The sequence below is a fragment of the Pituophis catenifer genome, unplaced genomic scaffold (genome assembly GCF_029215685.1).
Source record: "Pituophis catenifer annectens isolate HBS135680 unplaced genomic scaffold, rPitCat1.0.hap2 SCAF_8, whole genome shotgun sequence".
Classification (NCBI taxonomy): Eukaryota; Metazoa; Chordata; class Lepidosauria; order Squamata; family Colubridae; genus Pituophis; species Pituophis catenifer.
Window position 1 is genome coordinate 27156820 of NW_027256888.1, and position 22814 is coordinate 27179633.

Below are 22814 nucleotides of genomic sequence, written 5' to 3' on the forward strand. Positions count from 1 at the left end.
TATATTTATTATTCATATGTATTAAGATACCCCTCATATAAGCCTTACTAGCATCCCAGACCATTTCCATAGGAGTACCCTTATTCATGTTAATAACAAAAAATTCTCTCATTTGTTTTTTAAGCTCCTTTACATTTTCTTCTTATCTAAATAAGTTTTCATTCAACTTCCAAGACCTCCTTTCTCCCCTCTCCTGTTCAAATTCAATCCAGACCGGACTATGATCAGTTAAGGTTCTTGGACATATCTTCGTCTTCTTCACCCTGGAAATAAAATCATTTGTGATTAGTATAAAATTAATCCTGGAGAAGGATTGATGTCTATCAGAAAAAAAAGTAAAATCTTTTTCCTCCAGGTTACATTCTCTCCAGATATCTCTCAATTCTATATCTTCCATCATATCAAAAAAAGATTTAGGTAGTTTTGCACGTGCTGAAGTCTTTGATAAGCTTTTTTTATCTTTCTGCGTATCAATTACTCCAATCACCCATTAATTTTAAAGATTTATAGTCGCACTGTATTATTTTAGTATGTAAAAATTTATAAAACTTGTCTTCTTGCTGGTTAGGGGCATATATTCCAATAAGAAGCATTTTTCCAGATTGTGTCAATAATTCAATTGCAATATATCTTCCTTGATCATCTGCCTCAATTAGATTAGCTGATAATCCTTTCCTTATATATATGACTAGTCCATTTTTCTTCTCTGGCGCTGATGCCACAAAATTTGTACCTAATCTTGAATTTATCAAATATTTTTGGTCTGATAATCTAATATGTATTTCTTGTAAGCAAATAACATCGTTGTTAAATTGTTTCAAGTAGTGAAATACTTTCTTTCTTTTTTGTGGTGAATTTAGGCCATTAACATTCCAAGATAGGAATTTAGTTGCCATCTTTAGCCTTTCGAAGCCTTGTGAGCATCAGCTGAAGCTCTTCCTCCACCTTACTCTTCGGCCTAGCTCCCCCCACTGCTTCTGTTTTTTGGACTTCTTGAGGTGAATCTTGAGATTGTTGCCCTTTTGGTTGTTGTTGCAATTTATAAGTTGATCGGGTCAGTCGTTGTGCTTTCGGCTCTCCCTTCTTAGGTGGTTCCAAAGTTGGGGGTAAACCCCCAAGATCCAAATCTTCTTCCATAATAATAGCTGCAGCTGCAGCATAGGTTTGTATCTGTTTTCCATCTTTTTCTTGTTGTAACATCTCCATTTTCTTTTTTCTTTTTTCTTTTTAAATGTTTTATTGTAAGAAATTATAATAATACAATTTTATCCATCCGGTTACATAGTATGGAAAAAGAAATAAATACAAATTGTACATATTATACATAAGTAAGTAATCTTTGCAAACCAGTTACATGGTAAAAAACAAAAAAAAATGTGTTCACATATCATTTTTAGTGTATTTATATATGATAATCTTTAACAATAAATTAGTAAATACATAAATTATGTCTTTTGCTTACCCATGTAACCTTTCCTTGCCTTATTATATTTCCTACCATCCACAGTACATCTTCTCTTACTATTTCATTTTTCTATTTCTTGTACTTGCTCTGGTCTCTTTCCTTTTTATTTCAATTTCCTCTTCTCTAACCACCCGTACCACTTATCCCATACGCTGTAATAATCCGAATCTTCTCTGTCATTAATTTCTAATGTTAATTTATTCATCTCGGCACATTCCATTATTTTGCTGATTACTTGTTCCTTCGTTGGTATTTTTTTCTCTTTCCATTGTTGAGCGAAAGCGATTCTTGCTGCTGTTATTATATGCACTGCCAAGTATTTCTTCTTTTTTGCCATTTCCGTCTTAAGGATTCCCAGGAGAAGTGTTTTAGTGTCTAATTCAAAGGTTTCACCTATTATTTCTGAAAGCCAATTGCAAATCATCTTCCAATATTTTTTTGCTTGAGAGCAGGTCCACCAGCAGTGGTAAAAGTACCTTGCTGGTGTCCACACTTCCAGCACTTTGGATTTGAGTTGGGGTAAATCTTGGCAATCCTAGCTGGTGCTAGGTGCCACCTATAAATCATCTTATACTGGTTCTCCTTGTAAGTAGTTGCCTTGGTAAGTTTTATATTGTTGTTCCATATTTGATCCCATTCTTCCAGATTTATGTTTTTCCCAATGTTTTTGGCCCATGCTAGCATTGGACCTTTAACCACTTCTTCCATCAGGTCATATTCTACTAAATAGTTGTATATTTTAGCTAATAATTTATTATCTGTACCCATCCAAATTTTATCAAAATCTTTGCTTCCCATTTCTATACCGTATTGTTCTTTATCTTTTTTGTATCTTGATTTTATCTGTGCGTATGTCCACCATTCAACAAAAGTGCCCTGTTCTTTTAATTGTTCTAATGTTTGAGGTTCCCTGCCTCATCTAGGATTTCTTTATATTTTACAGTTTTACCATGGTCCAGGACATTTGGGTAAATTATCGCCTCCATGGTTGAAAGCCAGCTGGGAATTTTAGTGTAGTGTTTTCGTCTTATTTCTTCCCACGTTGACTTCAATATGTCCCTCAATTTATGTTTGTTGAAATGTGTTTTGGTTTTTTTCCCGGTTTCCCATAAATAGGCATGCCAACCCATCTGGAGATCATGCCCTTCTAGCGTTAGAATTCTTTTGTTCGCTAACGTCGCCCATTCTTTTAACCAAACAAGAATTGCTGCTTTGTGATATGTTTCCCATATTGGTAATCCAAGCCCTCCTCTATTTTTTTTATCTTGTAAGCTCCTAATTGCTATTCTTGGTTTTTTTCCTCCCCAAATAAACTTCCTAATAGTAGTATTAAGTTCACTAAAAAATTTTTTATCAAATTTAATTGGCGCTGTTTGGAACAGGTACAACAATTTGGGTAAGATGCTCATTTTAATTGTCGCTATCCTCCCAAGGAAGGAAATTTGTAACTTCCCCCACTTCTCTAAATCTTGTTTTATGCTTTTTACCAAGGGGACATAATTGTCCTCTTTGAGGGCCAGGTACTTTGTTGAGATCCATACTCCCAAATATTTAACTTTTTTCACAATTTGGATTCCCATAGATTCCTCCAGGGCTTCTTTCTGGTTTTTCGTCATATTTTTGGTGAGCATTTTGGTTTTAGATTTATTTAATTTGAGTCCTGCTACTTCTCCATATTTATCGAGTGTTTCCAATATTTGTATGCCTGTTTCCACCGGTTCTTCCATAATTAGGACAACGTCGTCCGCAAACGCTTAAACTTTATATGTTTCCTTCCTGATTTTAAGCCCTTTGATTTGATCACTCTCTCTAATCTTCTTCAATAACACTTCTAATGCCAATATGTACAAAAGTGGTGACATTGGGCATCCCTGTCTTACTCCTTTGCTGATCTGAAATGTTTTGGTAAGTTCACCGTTTACTAAAATATTGGCCTTTTGCTTCTCATAAATCGTATTTATTGTATTTGTAAAATTTTGTCCAAATCCCATTATGTTCAGTTGTTGCTTTATAAACTCCCAGTTCAAATTGTCGAAAGCCTTCTGTGCGTCTAAAAAAACTAATGCCACCTCTTTTTCCGGGTGTTCCTCATAATATTCTATCACATCCAGAATCGTCCTTGTGTTATTCCTAATTTGCCTCCCTGGGAGGAATCCATTCTGATCGCTATGTATTATCTTATTGAGAATTCTTTTTAATCTTTCCGCTAATATATTCATGTATATTTTATAATCAGTATTGAGAAGTGAAATTGGCCTATAATTCTGTATCAATTTGGTATCCGATCCTTCTTTTGGTAAAAGTGTAATATGTGAGGGTGGGTATCCAGCCTGTAAAACATTTACATAAAAATCTTTTGCCTTCCAAACTGTGTTTAACCAGTATCTTTCTCCTTTATAAGTCACTATTAGACCAATTGGAACGTCCCATCTGTATGTCACTTGTTGATTTCTCAACTCATTTACCAAAAAGCCAAAGTCTTTCCTGCTTCTCAACATCTTTGGAGGAATCTCTTTCAAAACCACCACCTCCTGCCCAGCCACCAGAACTTTATTCTTGTAGGAAGCTTGTAGAATTTCATTTCTGATCCTCCTAGTTGTGAAGTAAATCACCACATCTCTTGGCAGCTGTCTTTGTTTTGCCAACCAGGAATTAACCCTGTAAATTTTATCAATTTGAATTGCCACATCTTCTGGTCTTTCTTTAATTATCTCTGCCACAGCATCAGCACAAATGTCTTTTAAATTTTCTTTGCTATTTTCAAGCCTCTCAGTCTCAGAACAAACTCCATAGATCTGTATTGTAACATTACCAATTCATCATCCACTTTCTCTGTTCTGGTCATGACATCACCCATTTTGCTTTCCAGATTTAAATTGGCTTCATTAATTTCTTCAACTTTCCCATCAAGCTGGATAACAAGATTTGAGAGTCCTGATACAGCAAAAACAATATCATCTCTTATTTTATCATGCTCCTTTGCAACTGCTCCCTTGATCGAGTTTATATCTTCCTCCATTTTCTTAAATTTCCCTTCAACAAGTAGTGTTAAATTGTTCATTGCTTCTCTCATTGCTGTTGCTTGATTATTCATAGCTTCTTTCATAGCTTCCTTAAAATCATTAAGTGCTGCATCTTGACTCTGGGTCTGGCTCTGTGAATCAGCCGGAAGTTGTGCTTTCTGTGTCACCACTGACACAACTGGAGAGCCTCCCCCTCCTTTAGCAACTCCTGGTTTCACTTGTCTAGAAGCCATTTTTCCCCTTTCCCCCCCTTTTCTTTAAAAGCAACAAAGTCTTTAAAGATGTTAATTTATAGTCTCTAAATTTCCAGACAAAGTAGTTTTCTTTTCCTTTATTCTCTTCCTCCGCACTCTCAGTTCCCAGCAGTTAATAGGCAGCTAATCCACTCTCCCAGCGCAAAGTTCTCAAGCACTTTCGTTTCAGGCTTTCACTTTCAAAGCCCTAACAAAGTCGCCATCTTCCACCTCCAGCTCAAGATTCAAATTGAAACAAAGTAACTTTGGAGTTAAGCTCTGTATTTTTAAGGTTTGTTCTCTTGTTTTCCGCTCTGCCTGCGCTTGGAATCACTCAAACTCACTTTTTAAAAGCAGGATCGGATCGCAGCTTCTCGCTCTGCTTCTGCAGAGTCGTCCTGGCTCCGGAGCTTCTTGGCGGGCTGACTGAGGAGCTCTCACCCTCCAAGCCTCTGGAAATGATCCAGAGGACTTTCGGGGGGCTCTACTCTCGCCCACTGGCTCTCCTCTCCTTCTTTTCCCGAAAGAGAGTTTTTCAGCCGATTTGCGCTGTCAAAGCGGCTTTTACGGAGACACAGGGCTGGCGGTCATAAATGACCATCCACGGAGCCTGGGGTGCCAACCGGAAGTCCCCCGTCTGTCTATCTTCATTAGCCTCATTAACTTTCAAAGGTGTAAACTCCCAGAGACATTTTTCCAATCCATTCCAAATAAAAGCAAAGTCAATTTACTGAGTTGTTAAAAGCCAATTAATCCAAATTTAATAAAGCAAAGTCTATTTCGGGTCTTCATTTCCATTTTTTTTTTCCTTTTCAATCTTCAAGCCCCACGGCTCTGTAGCCGCTATTTGAAGTTGGGGTCTTTTTTTTTTTTTAAAGTCCAAATATATGTGTTATTTTGCCTGGGTTGGTGTCACTCACCCGGCTTCGAGATACTTGTGCTCTATTCTTCTCCGCTTCTTCTCCTCTCCTCCAGCACGATCTTTGTTCCCAGTTGCCGCAGTTTCAGGACAGCCGCCATGGCTGTCGTTCCACTGCCGCCGGCGTGAAGGGAAAGCCTCCAGCCCCGAGGAACCTGCCCATTCCTCTCGGCCGCCCAAGGGATCCCTTCTTGTCCCCCTGTTCCTACAAGACAGGGGAAGTCCGCAGACCTGTCGGCGGCAGCTTAGCAGACGGGGTTTTAGCGAAGCTCTACGGAGCTCGCCATTTCCCAGTCTGTGTCCCTGCAGCGCCAACCGGAAGCTGGTATGGGCTGATATTATTAAAGATGAACCAGTTGGACCTTTTCAGGTTGAAGAGGGACTCAAAATTAACTTCCAAACCTACTGCCAGTTTTTAGAAGACACTTTCTTCAAGAAGTGGTACACGAAAAAGTCTGCAACTTTCAAGAAAACCATGATTTTTATGCAAGACAATACCAATAGCACTTAAAACTTATATACCGCTTTACAGTGCTTTACAGCCCTCTCTAAGCGGTTTACAGAGTCAGCATAGTGCCTCCAACAATTTGGCTCCTCATTTTACCCACCTCGGAAGGATGGAAGTCAACCTTGAGCCCGGTGAGAACTGAACTGCCGAACTGCAGTCAGCCAGCAGTCAGCAGAAGTAGCCTGCAATACTGAACTCTAACCACTGCACCATTGTGGCTCAATATATGCTCCATTGCATGCATCAAAGTACTCCACTGCATGGCTATCAGTAAAGGCCTTAAAGATGAAAGAATAATGAAATGGTCCCCTTCCTCACTAAACCGTATTGAGAACTTGTGGCCCCTTTTTAAAAGAAGCTTTATGGTGAAGGAAAAAAGTACACCTCTCTGAACCATGTCTGGGAGTCTGTGGTTGCTGCTGCACAAAACGTTGATCATCAACAGATCAAGAAACTGACAGATTCTATGAATGGAAGCCTTATGACTGTTACTGAAAAGAAGGGTGGCCATATTGGTCACTGATTTTTTTTTTTAATGTCAGAAATGTTTATTTGTGCATCTTGAGTTGTTTGTTTATTATTCTCATTTTAACAGATGTAAATAAACAAATGAGATGGGCAAATTTTCATTTTTCATTTAGTTAAATAATAATTCCGCAAACTAATAGTTGCCCAATAATTGTGCATACATAGATATTCTCCTAAGAAAGCAAAAAACTTTTACATTCTTAAATTTTGGGGTTTGAGGTTTATTAACATTTTGGATTGACCAAAAACACTGTAGTTGTTCAGTAATAAAATTAATCCTCAAAAATACAACTTGCCTAATAATTATGCACACAGTGTAGTGTCAAGTGTCAAGTCAACTCGACATAAAATGGGGAGGGGGAGTCCTTGCAGATCCTACAATGAAGGACGGGGTCCTACCAGACAATGACGTTCACGATGACTTACCATGGTGGTGGTGGGGTGTCTATGCTGTCCACAACTTTGCACATTGGTGGTGGGGAGGTGTTAGGCTCGGGATCAGAGGCGGTCAGTCACCCCGCGGCCGGGATAGGGCAAAATGACTGGAGGGGGAGGCGTTCCCAGCCGCTGCAGAGAGAAGGGCTGAACCAGGAAGTAACGCCAATTGGCTATGGCCACTCCCAGGTTAATCGAAACATGGATAAACGAGCGCGGGGAGGCGCCCAACCCCAACGCCGACTTTCTGTTATCCCTAACGTTCATGTGTGACTACACTGAGAAATGAGAATTAAACCTGCTTACAACCTCGTGCTTTGCTTGCGAGTCGTATTTTCAGCAGTACAATCCAGATTGGTGAGCAGCGCACAACAGAAAGTCGGCGTTTCCCTTTGCCTTCTCTTCTCTTTGAGGCTTTCGTGTGCCGGTAGGCGGGATGGCGAGGGCATGGAAGCTGGATGCCCGGCGCTGGCCGATGTGGGAGAGGAACCAGTCACGGAGTTGGCTCCAGACGTGGCGGCCGGCACTGACCTTCTAGTAGTGCAGCCGAAGGAACGAATGGCCCAACAGGGGGTGGAGGTGCTTGCTGCGTCGGTGGGACCAACCAGCTCTGACAGAAAGAAGACTACATCAGGCGAGTGGTGGCATTGCCCCGCTCTGACGGGCACTACGTCTAAGCCTTTGAAACCCCGCCCAGGCGATTCGGCCCTTCAGGGATGGTGAAAACGTCGCTGGGTGGAGGAAGACGACGGGGAGTGGAGTTACTCCATGGGACTGGGGTCCACCACCCTGGACATTCTGAGGGAGAGGTTTGGAGAAGCGAGTTTCCCTGTCCTGGCAACCCTGGGCGACCGAATTAGAGGATCCAGCATCCTGGCAGGGAGGAGGACTGTCCAGGAGCATAGATACACGCTTCCAATTAGCCAGCCTGAAATTGCGACTAGCGAGAAGCCGAACGCGGCCGGGGGAACCGCTTACAACAACACCCACAACCACGTCGTCGGGGGACGCTCTCAGAGGGGTGGAGCAAGATGGCCCCGCTTGGCAAGGGCTGGTTGCTACCGGTTATGAGGCTGCCAGGCAGCAAGAGGCTTCACGGAAAGGGAATGGGAGGGATGCACAGGAATCTCGGCCACCGCCTGGTGCTGTTCCCCTATGGGTGCCAGGGAATTGGCCACAACGGCAGGTGTGGGGCCCCCCTCCCATTCAGACTACTTTTGATGGCAGTGCAGATCGAGTCTCTATTTTTTTGAGCCAGGTGCTCAGTTATCTCGATCTTTACGGACACCTGTATCCCTCCCAGTGGTCCATGGTGGTAGCTATAACTAACGTACTAATGGGGGAGGCTGCTAACTGGGTCGCTGACCTTCATAGCAATCATGCACGAGAGCTGATTGATGTAGGGTTATTTCTGGAAGCCTTAAGAAGCCGGTTTGAGGATGACACTCACACCCAAGTGGTGGAGGGGGAGTTGGTCTCATTAAAGCAAAAAAGGCCGGCCTGTTAAGGACTATATTAAGGAGTTTCGGGCTCTTGCTGGACGGCTACGAACTTGGCCAGAGCGGCTGTTGGTGCACCATTTTCGTTTGGGATTGGATAAGGACATTAGACAAGCTTGTGTCTGTAGGGGCCTACCCCCCCACCCCCGGCTAACTGAATGGTTTAGAGCTGCAGTAGACCTCGATGTAGGTTTGCGGGAGTTCCGGCCCCGGGGGGGAGGATGTTACACAACCTCAGCGACAGGTAGAGACCGAACCCCGTCAGGGGTTCTGGGTGGCCCAGCTCTTTTCCTTTTTGCTCCACAGAGTCAGGAGCCAGAGGTGTGTTCCGCTGCTTTCGATGTGACCAACCAGGCCATCGGGCTTTTGATTGTCCTTTACCTCCCATCCAGGCCAAGGCACAGACACCGGGAACGGGTTGCACACCCAGGGGCCGGGCTCGACCAGGAGCGGACCAATCCCGCTTGGCCACCCAAACTCGACACAGCAGCCCACGTTCTCCTCCGAAGGAGGCCGCTAGTCCAGAAAGAGGGTCCATCACCATGAAAGATGAGGAAAGCGACCCGAATGACCTCATGGTAAGTGCACCAATTCATTCCTTTATCATATCAGTAGTTGTACGGAATCCACGTACCTCCCAGGTGAGTCATCGGGGAGCATTAATAGACTGGCTGAACCATGTGCTTGATAAGCAGAGAGATTGTTGATGACTTGGGGTTACGCACGGTGAAATTAAGGACTCCAATAAGATTCAAACAAATGGATGGCTCTGTCTTGGGGGGGGGCTGTCTAAACTCATCACCGAATTAGTGGAGTTACAAATAAGGGAGCATAGAGAGACTTTACGCTTCATTGTAATAGAACGTATGATTGAGCCCCTCATTCTGGGACTGGCGTGGCTGGACAAATGGAAGCCCCACATATGGTAGGAAGGGGGGTACCGAAAACTACGGTTTATTATAGGCCCAGAGCTAGAACCCGAGGAACAGAAGGAGCGAGCTGGGGGACAGGGGGAGGTGTCTTGTGGATTCCCAAATGTGTATAATGACATAAGGCAGGTTTTCAACGAGGAGGAGAGTGAGGTTCTCCCATCCCATCGAACAACAGATTGTGCAATCGAACTGGTCCCAGGGGCTAAACTACCGAAACCCCGGATGTATGCCATGACCCAATCCGAAATGGGAGGAATTGTGCCGGTATATCGATAGAAATCTCGCGAGAGGTTTCATTGAGCCCAGCAGGTCGCGGGTGGCTGCGCCTGTGCTATTCAGGAAGGAGGATAGGGGGTTATGTCTTTGCGTGGACTTTCGGGGATTGAACACGGTGTGCGTTGAGTATCTATACCCTCTCCCCCTAATTAAAGACCTCCTAGCCATATTGTCCACCGGACGGATTTTTACAAATCTCGACCTGCGTGAGGCCTACTACCGTGTGCGCATCAAACAAGGTGATGAATGGAAAACTACCTTTAATTGTCCATTAGGTAGTTATAAATTCAAAGTAATGCCGTTTGGCCTACAGGGCGCTCCTGCCGTCTTCATGCAGGTCATCAATGACGTGTTGCACAAGCATCTTTATAGAGGTGTGCTAGTGTATCTTGATGACATCTTAATATACACCAAAACGATGGAGGAGCACGTCCAATTGGTCCGACAGGTACCGAGCAAATTGTTAACAGCACACCTCTTCGCTAAATTATCGAAATGCGAGTTTCATCATACACATTTAGATTATTTAGGGTACCGTATTTCGGAGGCCGGGGTGGAAATGGACCCAGGTAAGGTGAAAACAGTCTTAGAATGGCAAGGCCTGCGACAAGTAAACAACTACAGAGCTTCCTTGGCTTCGCCAACTTTTATAGACAGTTTATTCCAGAGTTTGCACAGACCTCTTGCGCACCAAGCATACCGGGGGAAAGGCGAGACCCGGCCAGACGTTGCAGTGGACGATTGAGTGTCAGCGAGCATTTGAACAACTAAAGGCGTTGTTCTCTCGGAGCCCTATTTTGAAACACCCTGACCCAAACCTCTTGTTCGTCATTCAAGCAGATGCCAGCAACATAGCTGTGGGTGCTGTACGGCTACAAAAGGTGAAAAATGGAATATTGCACCCTTGTGCCTATACTTCCCGGAAGCTGACCCCAGCCAAGAGAGGTTGGGCGATCTGGGAAAAAGAGGCCTTCGCAGTCCGGTGGGCCTTACTTACATGGCGACACCTCTTGGAGGGGATTGGTACCAAATTTGAGGTGTGGACTGATCATAAGAACTTACATGCCCTCCAAACGCCGAGAAGGTTGTCCCCAAAACAGATACGTTGGGCTCAATATTTCCAACGCTTCAAATTTGACCTGAAATATGTACTGGGGGGAAAGAACTTTCTCGCTTTGTCGCGAATGCCTCAATTTCAAAGCAAAAGAGAAGAGGTTGTCCAAGCGATGATACCAAAAGACTTAAGCGAAGACTGCTTAAATACTAAAGAACACTCATGGCAAACGAATCTATGTCGCGAGACGGGCAAAGGCCCTTAGGTTCATACCCACAAATTGATATTAACACACCGAAATGGGATCGCATGGATGGGGTCTTGCATCTATGTACCAGTGGCTTTACGATGAGCGGTGTTACAGCGATGTCACGACTCAAAACTGGCCGGTCATTTTGGTTTCCTCAACACATTACATTTAACCAGACATCAATTCTGGTGGCCACAACTACGGAAAGATGTCAAACAATACGTAAAAGAATGTTCAACGTGCGCAACAACAAAACCACGGTCTGGACGGCCCTTGGAACTTTTGCAATCAGTAGCTAATCCTAGGGAACCTTGGGAAGAAAATGCTATGGATTTTGTGGTAGACCTTCCTAATAGGGTGTCTTCCCTGCCGCCTTGAAAGAGGCGGTGGTGAGGCCTCTCCTCAAGAAGCCTTCCCTGGACCCGGCAGTGTTGGCAAATTATCATCCAGTCTCCAACCTTCGCTTCGTTGCGAAGGTTGTTGAGAGTGTGGTAGCGTGACAGCTCCCCCAGTACCTGGATGAATTGTCGTATCTGGATCCGTTCCAGTCGGGCTTCAGGCCTGGGTACAGCACGTAAACGGCATTGGTCGCGTTGGTTGATGATCTCTGGAGGGCTCAGGACAGGGGTTGTTCCTCTGTCCTGGTCCTATTAGACCTCTCAGCGGCTTTTGATACCATCAACCATGGTATCATGCTGCACCGGTTAGAAGAGTTAGGGGTGGGGGGCACCGTCGGGGGCGGCTTCTTTGGCTGGAGGTTCCTCACTCTCTTTGAAGGTGAGGGGAACCTCTATAGTTTGTCTGGCAAATCGGCTGGAATCAGGGGACTTTCTTGGAGCACTTCTGCCTTGGGTGGCCATAGCCGGACGTTGTTATGGAACTGGTGCAGGGGCCAGGCACTCAGAAGCTCTATGACCTGTTTGTCCACAACGATAGCATTTAATCACCCCTGCAGGTTGAGTGGGAGGGACTTCAGCAGGCTTTGACAGTAGATGTCTAGCCAGAGTTCTCCGAGGCAGCTTCTCTGCTGGGGCTTTGTGGAGGGAGTGAATTTCACTATCCAGAGCTATGGACATGGCATACCAGTCCTGCAGTCGCTCTGGCATGCCTCAGATGCCACAAGATTTCCTGACTTCTTGATCAATGGCTTCTTTAAAATAGTGTAGGAGTATGCAGTCTGGCCAATGGGCAAGGTTCCCTGTGACCCGTCTAAAGTTCCATACAAAGTCTTTTATGGGTCGATTACCTTGCTTCATCTCTTTTATGGTGGCTTTGTTCTTATTGATCCGGTCAGGATCATTAAATCAGGCCCGAAGCAGCTCAACAAACCCTTCAGCATCATCTAGTTCAGCCACTCCCTCGTTGTGCAGCTGGGCTATCCAGTCTCAAGCGTCTCCTTCATTCATCCCCTCTGAAATGGCAGATAATAAGTTGTGATCAGTTTTGTATTTTCCCCCATACTGATCTATATGGGCCCAGATTCGGCTAAGGAAGTAAGCCAGTTTGGGAGGCTTACTATCAAAGGTGGTCCTAAAATGGGCTGGAGGTGGTCTTGCAGGTGGATTGGCCCCTGAGATGGACAGTGGGACTGGGAGCTCCTGCTGAAGGGAGGGGGCCTGGACCAAGATGTCATCCAGGTAAGCCTGCAGCCGCATCGGGATTGACTGCAGGTGGGCTGTAAGAGCAGCCAGGATCTTGGTGAAGCTGCACAGGGCCGATGCCAGACCGAAGGGCAGGGCACAGTGTTGCAGACGGCAACCTGCGTAGCTGAAGCGGAGGTACTTCCGATGGGCTGGTGAGATCGGGATGTGAAGATAGGCCTCCGAAAGGTCTATGGAGACCATAAGGTCCCCCGGATGAAGTCCCTCCAAGATAGATTTGAGGGAATTCATCTTGAAACTCCGATAGACCAGGTGGGTGTTGAGGGCTTTTAGATCTAGAATCGCCCTTCAGCCCCCTGAGCGTTTCGGTACCATGAACAGAATGGAGTAAAACCCCTGTCTCCGTTGGTCTGCAGGAACCTCCTCCACGGCCCTGATCTCTAAGAGGTGCAAGATAGCACGCTCCATGAGACTCCTTTTGTTGTAGTGTTTGGAGACAGGGCATGGTATGAAGTGGATTGGTGGGCTGGAGATGGTATTAAGAACCCAGCCATCGGTCGTTATGAGTGCCTACCAGTCTATGAAGAGGCTCAAGCGACCTCCTATGGGGGAATTGTGAAGCGAGTCATTTCTGACAGCGGAACGGGAGATTGGCCGATCCGCAAAATGGCTGCCGTTGGGTCCCAAACTGTTTGGATCTGTCCCAAAAGAAATTCCTATCCTGCTGGCAAAATTGGCCTTGAGGTAAAACCACTGCTGAGAAGTGCCCTCCTGAGCGTTAAGGCGGGAGGGCTGTTTGCAGTAGAAGGGGGTGGCTCTTCCTTGTGGAAGAAGGCAAAACCTTCCTCCTTTCCTTATCCTCAACAAGAAGTGGCTCAAGAGTCGTCAAGTTCTTTCCCGTGTATGGGGCTGCAGCCAACCGCCACTTAGCCCATAGGTCAGCGGGCCACTGATGGAGCCATAGCAACTGTTGTGAGGTGACCGATGAGGCCAAGGCCCTAGAGGCGTATTTTGCAGCATTGAGCATTCCATCCGCTGAAAACTGGGTTGCGGCTATTATCTTATCCAGGTCCTGGTGTAAGCATGCCTCATTCAGAGGCAGCCGGGTCTGCAATTGCTGCAGCCATAAAAGGGAGGAGCGGTTGAAAAATGAGGCTGAGGTTGCAGCCTGAATTGCCCAGGCCGACACCTGGTGACCTTTCTTGAAGGACAGCTCAAATTTCTTGTCCTCCGGCCAAAGGCCTTTGGAGGAGTCCCCTGACAGATAAGGCAAAGAGGACGTGAGAGCAGCAACTGGGTTATCAACTGGAGGTACCTGCAGGAGTTGAGCGAACGCAGGAGCCAGATTGTAATTACGTCGATCCACCTCACTGGGGGTGGGAAGAGAAGCCAGGCTGGCCCACTGCTTCTGGACAACATTGGTGAACAACATGGGGACTGGAATAAAGAGCTGCTCCGCCACCGGTTCAGAAAAGAGGCCGTGGCTGCTTCCTGGTCTCGGGGTTGAGCTCTCTTGGGCTGGTTCCGACTCCTGCAGGCCTGTGGTGACCTTGGCCTTATACAAAAGGAATCGAACAGCCCGTGAGGGAAAAGTCCAGTAAAGGCCGGGGTGTCAGGAAAAACCCCTTCATTGTCAGAGAGATCTGGTTCTCTCTGAGCCTCCTCTCTCAGAAATAAATCAGCACTTCCCCCCAAGTGAGAGGGAGATCACTGCAGGGATCCAATTAAACTGGCAGATGGCGAGTCATGCCGTTGCCCTGAGAAGAGATTGGAGACTAACAATGCCAAATGTTGCTCCTGGATGCCAATTGCAATGCCCTTGGTGATTGCTCAAGGACTGGACCGCCTCTGGTAGGACACTCAGCTCCAGATCCGTGGGCTCAGCAACGGGCTGAGATTCGGGAGCCTTTGCTGCGATAGAGCAAGCAAAGGGGTCCCCCTTTGTACTCCGGTCTTCGTTCACCGGAAGTGCCATGTTTGGTGACAAGACGCCAACACCCTCAGGTGACAAATCCCTGGGCAGGGAAACTGCCTGGTGTGGCACTGGATGGTGAGAGACTGAGCTGCTTATTGACTGCGTGTCGAGATAGGCTTGCTTCTTCGCAGCTAGGGAGACCTGCCTTTCTATGGCTTTCTGCCTCCTCTCTAGATCCCTAAGCTCCACTTTGGAGGGCTGCTGGGCTTTGCGTCCTGTAGCAGATTTACAGGATGCTTTCCTGCCTCCTGAGGTCGAAACCTCAGCTCTGTCTTTCAGCCGATCCACCATATTTGGTCACCAGGCGGAGAAACAGTGGCGGCTATACTGGAAATCCGGATTAGCCAGCACATGATGGAGCAGAAGTAAGCTGCTCAAGGGTGGCTAACCCAGGACACCTGGGTGTTGCCAGTTCCTGTGCACCCCTTCTCCCAGCGCTCCGCTGCAAATAAGGCCCAGGAGTCCAAAGAATGCACTGGGCAAACTGCCGGTGGCCGCGCTACAGCTGATGAAGGCTCTGTAGTGGACGGCAGCACTCACGCGGCTTGTAAAGGATGTGGCAACAGCAGTAATGGCGGCGGCCATGAAGCGTCTTGAAGAACATACGATGGTGGCGGCTCTCACAGTTCACCTTGCATCAAAGCAGAGGTGGTTTGCAGAGCTCGTATGAAGAGCTCAGAATGGTGAGAGTGAGGGCTCAATGGCAGCGGCGACCCCCGTGGCTCGTCTGAGGAGCGCAGTAATGATGACGGCCACGCGGCTAGGTTGTGGGGGCTCCACGACGGCAGCGGCTCGTTCAGCTATTAGAACGGCCCGGTGGCAGTTCGCTCGGCTGTTAGAGCGGCCCATTTGGCGGCTGAAGCCACTTCTCAATTGATCAGCGCTGGATGAGGGGAAGGGGGGTGAAGCGATGAGCAAGCGCTTTGTCCAAAAGGCAAGGCACCTTGGATGACTTAGAGGTTCTGCAACGGTGGCGGTGGCATTTCCAGACGAAGCTGAACTGGCCAACACGCTAGCACCATTAATGCGACTCGGAGAAACCTGCAATTTTGAATTCCAGATGGTCCAGGAATGGATTGAATCAGATAAACTGCCAATATGTCTCGTCAGATTGACTGAGTCGAAAAACTGGAGCCGACCGAGGCACATGGAGGTGTGGCTGCTCTTCTGGTTTCTGGCACTTGCATACGCACCAGCCAACTTTGAGTTTCTGGGGGCCCTGCATGCGCCATTCCTATTTGGGCACTCAGTGCCGAAAAGGTTTGCCATCACTGTCCTATGAGATGTCACACTTCCTGCCCTAATATTAAAAGGGTCATATTCAACAGTGGGAAAACTGGCAGCACTAAACACACAGAATTTTTGAAATCTCATATTATCTCTATTACAGATGTTGTGCTAGTTCACAAAACATACTGCAGCATCTCACATGATTATAAGCTCATTTTCCCACTTTAGAATTTGATCAGTTAGTTATGATTATCAACATTTGCCTATATTTGAGTGACTGAGAAGTTGCCCCTCTCTTTCTTGTGTTCATACTAAAAGGGAGGGGGAGTCTGGCACCCATATGCTCTCTCCTGTCACATTACGCCATTCTTGGTACAGCAGTGCCTATGGGCAAAATTGCCACCCCTCATGACACCCATTAGGCTCCACAGAATTATTTTTTTTTAATGATTTAATTTTAAAAAGCAAATGGGACATAGTGATGCTGGAAAGAAATGATGAGCTTCCTGTAACATCTTTAATTCTGACCATGCCTCCTCTCTACATTCAATAATAATAATAATAATAATAATAATAATAATAATAATAATAATAATAATAATGATGATGATGATGATAATGATAATGATAATGATATAATGATGATGATGATGGTAGGTTGATTTGAGACCAACATTTTATCTAACAGTGTGCCTCTCGTCCTCTTTTCTCACAACAAATGAGTCTGCAGCTCAAGAATGCCTCATAGAAAATTAGAAGAGAAACTGTATAAGGTGTTGCCTGGTTCATGAATGTTTTGCCATGGTAGCCATCTCTATCATGGCAGCTCTTTTGCTCTCAAAATATCAAAGGATTCCATTGCCACCACCACCACCACCACCACCACCACCACCACCAGAGATTTGTCTGAAGGGTTTAGAATCCCCTCTTCTCACATACCGTATTTTTCGGAGTATAAAATGCACCGGAGTGTAAGATGCACCTTAATTGTTGGGGAGGAAAAAAAGAAAACAAGAATTCTGCCTCTGCCTACCAGCATCAAGATCAGCCGTGTCCTCACTTCCACTCGATTTTGATAACGAGCAGCACAGATCTTTTTATCAGTTTAAAACAAACACTATCACACTACGTGCATTTAACTGGAATGAGTGGGGTGGGGGATGATTTTCATAGGGGCAGAAGAGGGACTTGGCACCGAAGGCTCCGCTCCCAAGATGCCCCTGTCTTCCTACCTATAGCCGTAGGCGTTGAAAGCCTGGCTTTCTTCCTTCTTTGGCCTGGATTACGGTACCTTTCTATTTTGTAGGAAGCGCGGCTTTCTTTCCCAATTACTCAGAGGCTTTGGTTTAAGGTGGCACTGCTTTACGCCACCGTCCTCCTCCTCCTGCAAGCGAGAGGTGCCTCAGAGACTCAGCTGGGGAAAGAGGGTGTTGATTACCAGTACTGAGAGGTTCTTCTCCAGAAAACGTATCAGGGTGCTCCTGCGATCCGCAGGGACTACTTGCTTTCCTCCGAAGAGACCCCTCGAATGCTCTGGGGGGAGGGTCGGAGCACAGCCTGAGGAACAAAACTCTTCGGGACGATCTGGAGGGGAGGGAAATCTGCCCGGCAGCTTCGGCGAACATGTTCGCGGCTGGTCACCCCTCTGGCCTCCCAGCAGGCAGCTCAGGGCAGACAATGGTCACAATGACTTCACTCCCCAGCAATGTGAGGAGCCGCCGCTGACGCCGCCTAAGCCCTCTCCGTGCCCAGGAGCCAAGCGGGAGTCCCTAAAATGAAACGTCCCTCCTTTCCAGCCACCGCTGCCCATCGGCCGGATTCCCCAATGCAATTCTCAGAGCCGCATTTCAGGCGGCAGCCAGTTCCCCTACAATGTGCAGCGGGGAACCGGGAACTGTTTTGGATTTGGGGAGGGGATCGCAGCGCTGCTGCCTGAAAATGCTTTCCTTCCCGTTGCATTGTAGAGCCGCGCACCCTCGTCCTCCTTCTCAGCAGACTCACCTTCTCTTTCCTCCTGGCCAGATCCGCTGCCTGAAACGCAATACACTTTTTTTGCCCCTGCACACCCCATGTTTTGAATCAGGAAGTGGATTGCGGATCTGCAGCCCGCAGGATAGATTCCAAAGACAGCTTTCCTTCTCAATTCCAAAGGAAAGCATTTTTGGGCAGCAGACCTGCAATCCCCTTCCCGATTTCAAACATGGGGTGTGCAGAGGCAAAAAAAGTACATCGCATTTCAGGCGGAATGTAGAAACAAAGTCTGCATTTCCCACTACCACAGACCAACAACTTTTTAAACTTTTCATTGGTAATAGAACTGCTCCTCAGAGAGCAACAAATGAATTTTGGCTGCACATGCTGTTCTCCTGCTGATACATCACTGCTTTGTAACCAGTCCAACATATTCAATTACAATGTTATCAGATCAGACTTAAGGCAAACTGAATGCCAGACTGAACACCCAAAACACGCAGTCAGAATAATATCCTTAAGTTATATACTTTTTTAAAAAATCAACAATCTGGCGTCTCCAATTGTTTTTATAATCTTTATATTAACAAAAGAAGGTTCAGGTATTCTATAAAGTGAGACTGAGCATTCCTTAGACATTATAAAATGCTGAGAAATTAACTTACCTTTTCCAATTCTCTTGGTATTCGCATGCATGTATACACTCTCTCTCTCCGTTCTGTGTACTTGGCTTCATTGTGTTCAAGGAAGTAACCTCTTGTTAGCTCTGCATTGATAAATCTCAGTAGAGAAAGATCTGCATTGAAAGGAAACCTCTTTTTAAAAACGTTGAATTATTTAGCATTTCTTTTCTCATTTTTTCTTAGCTGCCATAGTGAACTACTTTAAATTAATTTATGTGAAGGGTCTCTAAACTGGCTGGGAGTTGAAATCCACAAGTCTAAAGTTACCAAGTTTGAAGACCCCTCATCTAGGTCAATACACAAGTGACAGCATCATTTTAAATCTTACTATTTTACCTAGTGTTTCTTACATGTCATCAGCATGCATCAGTGCCCCATCTACAACTCCACAGTGACAATATCTTTACTATTTGTTGCTGCCTTCTGTTCCACCCACGAACTCTTCTCCTAATGTCAACGGATTTGCCCAAATCTTATTCAGTTCCAAGAATGTCCAAACTGAGTTGAACAAACTCCTGGCAGGAATCCCAGAGACCTTGTGCTACCAGTCCCCTATTCATTTTACTGGACGAAATGAGCCTTGTTGACTTATAACCTAAGCCAGCCGGACTCTTCTTACTAGGGTTGCTGTTTAGCACCATTGTTTCCCTGCCTTTATTTAAAGACATGTAAAGACACAAAAGTTTTCAGAAGCAATTCGAATTCAGAGGTTAAGTAAAAAAATAATGGGTTTAAATCTGGAGATTAAGGATGAAAGCGATAAACTAGAGTTATGAACAGAAGGGAGAAGGGATAATAAGGAAGCTTGACAGGTTAGAGCTGGTGAATCTATGGCACGCATGCCACAGGCAGCACAGTGCACTTGTTGTGGTCCGCCAGCAGCCTGCAGAGCTGGCAGCGGAGTCGGACAGCGATGAGGCTGAGGAAGAACATGGGCCAGTCCTGGAGGCTGGGGAAGGCCCAGATGAGGGCTCTGCATCGGAGGCAGAGATGGGGCCAGGGCCATTGGGGAGTGATGCGCGGACTTTGGAGCCTCCAGAGGCTGACAGTAGAGAGGCAGAGGAACAGGAGGAGCTTGTTACTAGTGAACGTATGAGAAGAGCTGCCAGAAGGCCGAAGCAGATAAAGCAGAGAGGATGACTCGGGAGTAAGACCAAGAGATGATTGGCCCCTCCCATAAGGCTTAAAAGACCAGCAACGGCTCTTGGCCTCTTTGCTGGAAAACAATGTTGAGAGAATTGCTTCTTGTTTCACTGTATTCATTTCTTGTCGGCATCTTCTGCTTCTGAACTTTTGCCAAGAAAAGCCTTTGGCAGTTTGCCTAATTATCCCAAGGTCGGTGATAAACTGAGGAATGGTATTTTGAAGAATTTGCTTTAATTTAGTTTGGATTACGCTGAGAATGAGTTAATTCTCAACAGTTCCAATAAAGTCTGTTTTCGAACTGTTTGTATTTAATACTAACTACTTGGGCCTAGGTCACAGCAGCCCTCTCTGTGGGCACGCAAGCCATTGCCCCAGTTCAGCTATGCTGTGCATGTGTGCGCGCCTCCCACCAGCAAGTTGCTCATTGGGTCTCTGCTGCGCATGAGCGGGGGGCATGCGGGGGGCCCACACGCACATGCGCAGGGGCAGGGAACATGCAGGGGAGGTGCGTGCATGCGTGGGAGGTGGGGCACATGTGGGGCCTGTGTGTGTGTGCTGGGGGCCTGTGCGCATTGCATTTTGGGGGTTCGGGCATGCACACTTTCGGCACTCAGTCCAGAAAAGATTAGCCATCACTGGGTTAGATAAATGAGCTCAAACCAATGGAATGAAATTTAATAGAGACTAATGCAAAATACTTTTTTTGGGGGGGGGAGTCAGGTGTACAATATAAAAGTATATATGTATGAAGAGAGATCCCTGCACAAGACTAAGCCTTCCACAGAACTTCACATTGTTTTGTAATGAAGATAGAATAGCCTAGCAGAGATTTTTTTATGTTTGATATCTTTGGCCTGACTTGTTCACTATTTTTTGCAATGCAATGCAGACAGTAGTGGTGATAGTGAGTCTCTTTGAAAGATTCCTCTCTTGATATTAACCTCTCCTATTCTATTACTATTGATCAGCTTCCATTGTGCCACTGATCTTCTCATGATCAACTATTTTTAATAAGATATAATTATAACTTTAACAGTATTTAATTAATAATTCATTGTTTAATAGCATATTAAGTATATTATTAACTACAGTTTATCACAAGCTGGCGATAAATCAACAAAAACTCATAGAGCATATTTTTAGTTTTTGATGTTTTGTGAAGTAGTTTCTTTTTGTTATTGTACATTGCCAGGAGTCCTCCAGAATTGGGACATATTTAAATCAAATATTTATGTATTAGGAAAGAGTAAGCCAGGAATTCACATGCTGAATCCATGATCACGTTGAAATGGCTTCATGCATTGAGTTACATCATTCCATCTCTTCTTTGCATGAATTGGCAAACAAGCCATAAATTATATGTTCCTTTATATTTAATCTGGGAGACTGTGGTTTAACCAATTTGGATCAAGCAAGTTATAAAGCCATGGTTTGAAATTAATAATGAGAATGAACATTGGACTTACTTTGAACATTCTTTCTATGTGCGCTGCAGGAGAGTCCAAGCATGGGGTTAATTCAGTCTGATCTGACATCTACTGAGTTGGAATTTCTTTGGCCACGCCTTCCTCTTCCGGCCGAGCCTCAGTCTTTTCAATGAAACCAGAACTAGAGAAGACGCAGTCCATTCAAAGAACCGACCACTCCTGGACCCCGGACCAGTACAAGCCAGGGTGGGATTGGACTCTCCTGCAGCGCACATAGAAAAAATATTCAAGATAAGTCCAACGTTCATTCTCCTGTGCACTGCTTGGAGAGTCCAAGCATGGGATATACCCAAGCTAAATTGTTGCTGGGCGGGAAGCAGATTGGTCCAGGGTCCCCTCGGCCAGCAGGACTCTCTGTAAGACATGCCTCCCAAACGCTGCTTCAGCAAATGCGTACTAATCCAACTTGTAGTTCTTCACAAATGGTGGAGAAGCCCAAGTGGCGGTCCTGCAGATTTCCAAAATCGATGCCTGCGTAGCCCAGGCTGCCGTGGTGGCAGAACTACGAGTAGAGTGCGCCATGATGCGACGTGGCACGGAACGAGCTTGCTTTCATAAGTTAAAGCAATACATGCCTTGAGCCAACATCCAATGGTAGATGGTGACACCTTCTTCCCCATTGAAGTGGGCTGGAATAACACGAACAAGGCCTCTGTTCTCCTAAAGGAGGCCGTACTTTTAATGTATCTTTTCAAAGCCCGACGTACATCCAAAGTATGCCAGCGCTTTTCCCTCGGATGTCTTGGATTGGGGCAAAAGTCCAGCAAAATAAGCTCCTGTGCCCTGTGGAACCAGGAATTTATTTTGGGCACAAAGGTAGGATCCAATTGAAGAATGACTCTGTCTGGGTGAAAAATGCATAAATCCTGGTGCACTGAAAGTGCAGCTAGCTCCGATATCCGGCGTGCAGATGTAATCGCAACTAAGAAGGCAACTTTAAATGTAAACAGTCAAAAGTGTGGTAGTCCGCAAGGGCTCGAAAGGAGGTAAAGTGAGCGCTTGTAAAACCAAGGACAGATCCCAGGTCGGGTATCTATGTACTATCGGTGGTAATAAATTGGCAGCTCCCTTTAAAAAACTGCGGACCTTTGGATGTTGAGAGTGTGGAATAGGTCCTTCACCTGGCAAGATGGTAGCCAATGCTGCAACTTGCCGCCAAAGCGTATTAGTTGACAACTTCTTCTCCAGACCTCGTTGCAGGAAATCCAGGACCTGTGGAACGGTTGCTGAAGCCGGTACCAGATCCACCTTGGTGCACCAGCAACAGAACGACACCCAGGTGGCATCATAAATCCTGATCGTTGATGCTCTCCTAGAGGCAAGGATGGTAGAAATCACTTTAGGGGAATAACGCCCCTTCCTGAGGGTCTCCCGCTCAAGTGCCAAACGGCCAACTTGAGCCACTGAGGGTCCGGATGTTGAAGGGCCCCCTGGCTGAGAGAGACCTTGTGCGGTGGTAATATCCAGGGGCATGCTATCGACAGCGACATCAGGTCTGCGAACCATGGATGTCTCGGCCAATGCAGTGCGACTAACACCTCCTCCTCCTCCAAGATCTTCCAGATCACCTTCTGTAGTAACGGAATGGGAGGAAAGGCG

General features: G+C 45.9%; 1 protein-coding gene across 5 annotated transcripts in view; it reads right to left on the reverse strand.

The window, feature by feature from the left end:
* TAPT1 (transmembrane anterior posterior transformation 1) overlaps positions 1-22814 on the reverse strand; it is a 237882-nt gene that overhangs the window by 152073 nt on the left and 62995 nt on the right. For 2 of the 5 annotated variants that reach the window (XM_070948704.1, XM_070948703.1), the window contains exon 2: positions 18565-18695. The exons of 2 other annotated variants lie outside the window; for them this stretch is intronic. In XM_070948704.1, coding sequence (XP_070804805.1) covers positions 18565-18695 — 131 coding nt within the window. Of the gene's footprint in view, positions 1-18564; positions 18696-22814 lie in introns of those variants that run through there. One more of the 5 variants, XM_070948706.1, reaches the window with a different exon arrangement.